The 8,048-nt window shown below is 26.6% G+C and overlaps 1 protein-coding gene and 1 non-coding gene across 2 annotated transcripts; one reads left to right on the plus strand and one right to left on the minus strand.

Moving 5' to 3' along the window:
- Positions 1–5,203: 5,203 nt before the first annotated feature.
- On the plus strand, positions 5,204–6,838 carry Phum_PHUM515460 (Aromatic-L-amino-acid decarboxylase, putative; the record flags this gene model as incomplete). The annotated part of the gene is made up of 1 exon (XM_002431166.1): positions 5,204–6,838. The coding sequence occupies one exon, from the start codon at positions 5,204–5,206 to the stop codon at positions 6,836–6,838; it is 1,635 nt and encodes a 544-aa protein (XP_002431211.1).
- Positions 6,839–7,267: 429 nt separating this feature from the next.
- On the minus strand, positions 7,268–7,340 carry Phum_PHUM515470. Its single transcript has one exon. It is a non-coding gene; the product is annotated as a tRNA-Lys (tRNA).
- Positions 7,341–8,048: the final 708 nt, after the last annotated feature.

Below are 8,048 nucleotides of genomic sequence, written 5' to 3' on the forward strand. Positions count from 1 at the left end.
CAACTAATTTTCTATGTAAATATTGATGACTCATTTTAAAAAAAAAAAAAAAAAAAAAAGCACACAATGGATCTTATTCAAAAAAAAATTTTTTTATTTTTATTACTTTAAAATCTCATCCTGTCGGGGGTAATAAATTTCTTTTTAGGTACATAAAACATTTAACCGAGTTTAAAAAAAAAAAAAATTAATGTTTTTTTGTATACTACTACGAATTGTATTAAAAGTCACGTTTTAACGTCGTTTTTTTTCTTTTTTTGCAACGAATAAACATTAATAAAATCGATCAATAATATTCGAATAAGAAAACGTATTCGAATTCCGTTAAAATTCAAATTTTAAATAATATATATGTACAAAATTGTCTCGTTGATACATTTCACGCGATTTCTCGAGAAAAACCGTTAAACCCTTAAAGTGACGTAAATAATTTGACAAACTTACCGGAAGTACGTAATCGTGACGTAATTACAACAATCATCCGTAATCGCAACAGAGAGAGACACTTCACAAAAGTTTTAATTATTCAAAGTGTCACGTGATCATTAATTTCTTTTTACAAAAAAAAATTTTTTAATTGATTCCGATTAAACGTATATATATATATATAAAAAAAGAAAAAGTTTTATCAAAAAGAAATTAATATATATATAAATGTTTTATTTAAATAAAAAAAAAGAGTATAAAAAATATTACTTCACGTTTTTATTTTAATATTCGATCTTGATTATGTGAATAATTATTACCGGCATTTTGATTTTTAAGATTTTTATATAAAAAAATTGTCGTCTCGATTTAAGTATACGTTTTTCTAATATTTGAAATGTGTATATATGTATATATGTATAAAAAAGTAAAAAAAATGTAATTTTCTTACAAAAGTTATGATTAATGAGTTAATGAGTTAATAATTAATAAAAATTCTACCCGGTTTCACTTACTTTATTCACACGCGATACGATTCGAACGCGTTCAAACCGAAAACCATCCACCAACTGAGATTGAGAATCGTTTTGTGAATTCGACTTAAGCGCCCCTAGCGGCGAATTATTTTTCTAACACCACGTTTTTTTTTTTTACCGGTTACCTTATTTGACAAAAAAAAACAAAATCTACTGTTCGATTTTATTTACCGTTATTAATCTTCCCTTATTTAAAAAAAAAAAAAAATCTTATTTATCGGAAATCATTTTATTAAAATAGTATACTTATTTCGGCACTCCGGTTTCCATATATCTCGAAATTTCCGTTTAAAAAAAAAAGATTTTGATTCTGTGCATTTTACATTAAGATAAACAACATGTCGGCTCATCTTACAGCTTTTTAAAGCATATCTCAGAGTTTTGTTTATCGTAATACATTTTTGTGTTTTTATTAAACAATAATTGACAAACTTAGTACTCAAAGCAGAATATATGAAAATGGAAATTATTAAATTAATTGATTTGCCCACTTCAAACACATTAGTGAAAATCTCATGAGTGTCATCAAATCTCTGAAACATTCATCCAAATATGGTTTACTTATGAAATTGTTAGAAGTTGATCCTTTAAAGAAGCTGTTCAGTTTAAAAATTGCTTTACTGTCTATAAAAAGGTTTTAGTAGGCTTAAACAAAGGCTAGAAATGGTTTAGGCTAGAAAACAAAGATGCAATCAAAACCAAAAGTTGAAAAATAGATAATTTAACATAAATCATTATTATTATTCTTAAAAAAATCATATTGTAGTTTTAATTTTTAACATAACTTTTCCAGTGACAATTACTTTGAATTAATTTTATCAAAACACACACAGACACACACATGTTACAAAATAAATTTAATAATATGATGTGTGAAATCAAATTCCAAAAAACATAACATAACATTCAAAACCAACAAATTTAAATAAACAAACACAAACTTGACTGAATTAAAAACATATTTTCAAACATAAAATGAATCAAAACAAATTAAACACAAACAAAAACTAAAAAAAAATTGACAAAAAAACATATTAAACATTGAAAAGCAACAAAACAAAACATACAATTCAATTTATTACAAAATTATTGTTTTGAATTATTATTATTATTAAGCTATTAATCAATCAAATAAGATGGAGAATTTTTTTTTTTTATTTTATACCTACAATAATTTAAGTAATAAAAAAAAAATCAAATTATCATTCACAATTAAAGAAAATGGGGGGGGGGGAAAATAAATAAAAAAAAGGAAAACTATTACATCAATTGGAAAATCCAATTTTGTTATCCTCATTATTTTCCACAAGGTTTATTCCTTCCTTTTATATATATATATTCCAATATTCTAACAATTTTCTCTCAATGTTTCTTTTCCCTTTTTCCCTTTTTCAACTTGAAAAACTTTATTATCTTTCTAAAAAAAAAGAGAATTAATGGAAAATAAGAAAATGTATCATTCCATTCCAGTTTCTCTCCCCTCCCTCCCTTTTTTTTTTATTTCTTAACAAAAACTGTCCACTTTTTTTTTTTTTTTTTATTTAAAAATATTGCTTTGCCTGTATGTTTTATTTTTTGAAGGGAAAAATGGTTAAATCTAAAAAAAAATACATCCTCCTGGGTCATACACATAAACTTTAACCTTTACCCCTCCTCACACATCCCTTATTTTTTATAAATTACACTTTAGAATATGAAAAAAAAAAAAATTTATTATGTGGATTTGTAAAATCTAAAAAATGGACTTTAAAAAAAAAATTTTAAATTATAATTTTTTTCTTTTTTTTTTATGACCTCATCATCATCATCATTATCATTATTATTATTATTTTGTTTAAATGATGTCGAGAGAGTTCAATTAAAATGTCAATTAAGATTTAAATTCGTCTTTAATTAAACAAAAAAAAAAATTCGAGGTGAAAATTAATTAATTAATTATTTGATATTATGTGTGTGGGGGGAGGAGGAGGAAAAGGAGGAGGAAGAGGTCATTTTCTTTTATTATAAAAGCTCATTTTAATAAGTCAAAGAAATATTCTTGAAATTGGCTTAATCGGTATTAATCACGTAAAAAACATTAATTAAGAGTTAAAATGGCGACGTAAACCGTATGAAAACCCTCGACATTTTGTATTGGAAATCGCCAACGCTAAAATCATCGCGTTTTTAACATTCAAATCATCATCATCATCATCGAAAAAAAAGTCGTTAATTATTAATTATTAAATTTAATAACGAAAAAGATATAAAAAATACCAGAAGATGTGATTAAAAATTAAAAAAAAAAAAAATGGATGAAACGTTTTTGTTTTTAAAATCGATTTTTAAAAAAATGTTTTCCACTTAAAATTTATTCAAAAGTTTTATTATTATTATTATTAAGTTAATAATAATAATAATAATCCGTCTGCTTCCACGAAAAACTTATTATTTAAACAAAAATAATTAAGAAAATTTCAAAAGATGGCGAAAGGAAAAACGAATGAGAAAAAAAAATTTAAAATTTTTCAAATCGAACGTTAGTTCTAACGTTTTTTTAACGGTCGCGCTCTGCAAATTTGAATTTTTTCTTTTAAAATTTTTTGATTCTTTAACGGTTTTTTTTTTTTTTTTGAAATTTTATATTTTTAATCTTTTTCTTCATGAATAAAAGAAAATTTTACGTTAATTTTCAAATTAAACCGACACGAAAATCATTATTTCTAACGAAAATTTCAATTCTGTTCTTAAAAAAAAAACAAGATGGCGTCGATTTCGTTGCGAAAGAAAATATTAAGGGAAAAATTTAACCTGCGTGATTCGTTTTTTTTTAAATTTTCAGGTACTGTTTTTTTTTTATTGAAACCGTTTTTCTTTTTTGTTGTTAATATTTAAAAAGATACCCACAAAGAAGTTTTTGGGAAGAAAAAAATTTAAACAAAGAAATGGTACGAAACGACATTGATTACCTGTTTTCAATATTAAACAAAACAATGTCAACCTTTTTTTTTTTTTTTTTTTTTTTATTTCACCGTAAATTGACAAATACACTAAAAATTTAAATTTCAGGTTCGAATAATGATAGTAATAATAATAATAATCGTGGCTCTAAACGCTACAAGTTTTTTTTTGTTAAGAAACAACTTTTCTTATTTAGTTGCAATTAAATTCAAAAAAACAAGAGCAGCAGCTGCAGAATGGATGATGATGATGATGATGATGATGATGATGATGATGGTCCAACCAGAACAACTTGAAAAGTTGTATAATATATAAAAATTAATTTGGGGGGCCCCAAAAATTAAAAATTTTTCTTTTTAAATAAAAAAAAAAAAAAAGATGGCCATCATTCAATCGCACTGAACCTGAACTGAATTTTTTGTTTTTATTACCTGAATGATTTGACACCTACCTACAGGCGAGGGGGGGGGGGTAAATCAACAAATGAAACAAATGGAAGATTAAAATGTTATTGGAGAAAAGTTCAAAAGGTCAAATTGTTTAATTAAAATCATAAGGAAGAAACCGACATTTTTAAAATTGAAATTTTAAATTCAAATCCGAACCGCAAATTTCTAATGAAAATAATAATAATAATAATAATAATAATAATAATTTTCCAAGTGGAAAAAATATTCGAGTAGTCGAGTAAGAAATAACGAATTTAAAAAAAACAAAAAAGAAAAAATTCTTTACCAGCTTCAATGAGTGGTCCATCATCATCATCATAATCATAAACCAGGTGTTGGTAGGTACCAACCAGGTAGTTTATTAAATCGGCGTAGCAGATGTTTACGATCGTACAAGGCGGCAGGTGCGACACGCGTCCTCGTCCTTTTCTTCATCGAGATTTCATGGAAAAATTTTTTTTTCGATAAAATTCATTTAGAAAAAAGTTTTAAACGGAAAAAAACTCACACACACACACACGAGAAACGTTTGTTTACTTTTCTTAACATCCGCCATATTGGATAAAATTATCCCGCTCTTCGTAAAAATTTTGACGCGATTTTGCAAAAGTCATAGAGAAAATAATCTGAAAAAATTATGTAAACAAAAAAAAGATCGTAGTTACTTTTTATTTAATTTTTTTTTTCTATGATTTATTATTTATTTAGTATTTTTATTATTTAAAAATATTCGAATCGTTGATTTTTTTTTTTTTTTTTTTTTTATATTTTATTTTTATTCTTTAATTAAACATTAAAAGTGTAATAAAAGTTTTTAAATAAAATAATAAAAAAAAAATAATAATAATAAAAATGGATATAGAAGAATATAAATTACGCGGTAAACAAATGATTGACTTTATATGTAATTATTATCAAACGATTAACGAAAGGAGAGTTTTTCCGAGTATAAAACCTGGATACCTGGCTCCGTTACTCCCAAAAGAAGCCCCCAAAAAACCTGATAAATGGGAAGATATAATGCACGATGTAGATACGAAAATAATGCCGGGAATAACGCATTGGAATCATCCGAGATTTTTTGCTTATTTTCCAGCGGGTAATTCATTTGCTAGTTTTTTAGGTGACATGTTAAGCGATGGCATTGGTTGTATTGGATTTTCATGGGCATCATCACCGGCATGCACGGAATTAGAAACGATCGTTTTAGATTGGCTAGGTAAAGCACTTAATCTACCGGATCATTTGTTATATTTTACACCCGGAAGCATCGGAGGTGGAGTCATACAAGGTTCGGCAAGCGAATGCGTATTGGTATGCATGTTGGCAGCAAGATCCGATGCTATAAATTATTTGAAAGAAAAAGGAAAAAGCGACAAAGAAGATTCCGAATTTTTACCGCTATTGGTTGCTTACACGTCCATCGAAGCACATTCGTGCGTCGAAAAAGCAGCTAAAATATGTATGGTAAAGTTAAGAATACTAATGGTGGATAACGAATCGTCTATGAGAGGACCCAAATTAGCAGAAGCCATTCAAGAAGATGTTAAATTAGGTCTTCATCCTTTTATTGTCATTGCGACGCTAGGTACGACAGCCAATTGCGGTTTTGATAACGTTAAAGAAATCGGTCCGATCGTTGCCAAATTACCACACTGTTGGTTTCACGTCGATGCCGCATATGCAGGCTCTTCTTTCATATGTCCCGAATTGAGATACCTTAAAGAAGGATTGGAACTCGCCGATAGTTTTAACACGAACTGTAATAAATTTTTAAACGTTTGTTTCGATTGTTCTTGCTTGTGGGTTAAAGATAGGTACAAACTCATAAGCGCACTCACCGTCGATCCCCTATACCTTCAACACGATCAAGCAAGCGTCACGATAGATTACAGGAATTGGATGATACCATTGTCTAGAAGGTTTCGCTCGCTGAAATTATGGTTCACGTTAAGGAATTACGGTATAGAAAAATTACAAAATTACATAAGGAATCACGTTAAATTGGCTCAAGTTTTCGAAAAACTCGTTAACGAGGATAACAGATTTGAAGTTTGCAACGTTGTTAGATTGGGTTTGGTTTGTTTTCGATTAAAAGCCAAAGATGAAGTCAATCAAGAATTATTGGCTAGCATTAACAGAGAGGGAACGTTACACATGCTTCCTTCAATAACGAAAAATAATTATTGTTTAAGGTTTTGCATCGTTTACGAACATTCAAAAGTAACCGATATAGAATATGCGTGGAACGTGATTAAATTTCACGCGACTCAAGTATTGAAACAACACGACACGAAAATCGTGGCACCAGCCGTAATTGAACAAAATCAAATATTATCCTATATTCAATTCATATCACCGGATTTATTTGCTAAAATGCATGAAAAACCTAATTTGAGAGCAGAAGATTCACCCGTTTACGTTCCCTCTTTGATATTTTCCGATTTATCTGCTTTTAGTGCATCGAGCGTTGAGGATCATCATTAAACAAAATGGAAATATTGGTTTAAATATTTATAATTATTATTATTATTATTATTACTACCACTACTACCACTAACAACACCGTAGTAATTATTTACGTTTCGATGTATATGAAAATGGATATGACATATATAAGCTTCATTCATTCATTCATTCTTCTCATCGAATTATTATTTATGATAATAATAATAATAATAATATTTTCGCAGTTGAAAAAAAAATAAAATAAAATAAAAACGATGCAGTAAAAAATTATTCTTATAAATAGAACATGCGAAATTAATTAATTCTATTTATTTATTTATTTATTTATTTATTGTGTGTGATGATCTTATCGAATGCTTGAATATAAATAATAAAAAAAAAAAAAAAAAAACGAATCCATCTTTTTTTTCGTACAATTAAATGAACACCAAAAAAAAAAAAAAATTTCGCCCGAACAGGGACTCGAACCCTGGACCCTTAGGTTAAAAGCCTAATGCTCTACCGACTGAGCTATCCGGGCGACTTATTCAAACGTGTTTTATAATTTTATTTAAACCCGTAGCGTAAAAAAAAAAAAAAAAAAAAAAAAACTTTTTTTTACATTTGCGCGCGCGAATTTTTTTTTTCTTTTATCGAAAAAATTCAAAATGGCGACAAAATTACCCGTTTTTTTTTAAATAAAACCTATTAACTCATTCTTATCTTACGTACACTTCGGTCTATTTAATGCAAAAACAATAATTATTTTTAACCGTTAGAAAATAAATTGAACCAAATTTTAATTCAATATATATATATATATTTATATTTTTTTTACAAAAAAAAAAGAATAATAATAATAATAATAATAATAATAATTAGTTCAAAAAAATATAAACAATCGACTAAATAATTAAATTAATTATATATATATATATATATATATATATTGCATTTTTTTACCCTTCTTAGGAAAAATCAAACTCTTGGAATCGCGAATACTGTAAAATAATTATTGGAATGATATATAAAGTATCAAACGGGCTTAATTATAAATAAATAAATAAATAAATGAACGATAATAATAATAATAATAACAATCGTAATTATGGCCGATAAAAATAATATTATTATTATTATCATCATCATCATATTAAAAACAAGGCTTCTTTTCTATCTGGAATTAAATTTTATTATTTTAAAGCTCTTTTAATTTTAATTTTCTTTTTTTTTGTAACTTTTCTCATAT

Source organism: Pediculus humanus, genomic scaffold (assembly GCF_000006295.1).
Source record: "Pediculus humanus corporis 1103172108281 genomic scaffold, whole genome shotgun sequence".
NCBI lineage: Eukaryota > Metazoa > Arthropoda > Insecta > Psocodea > Pediculidae > Pediculus > Pediculus humanus.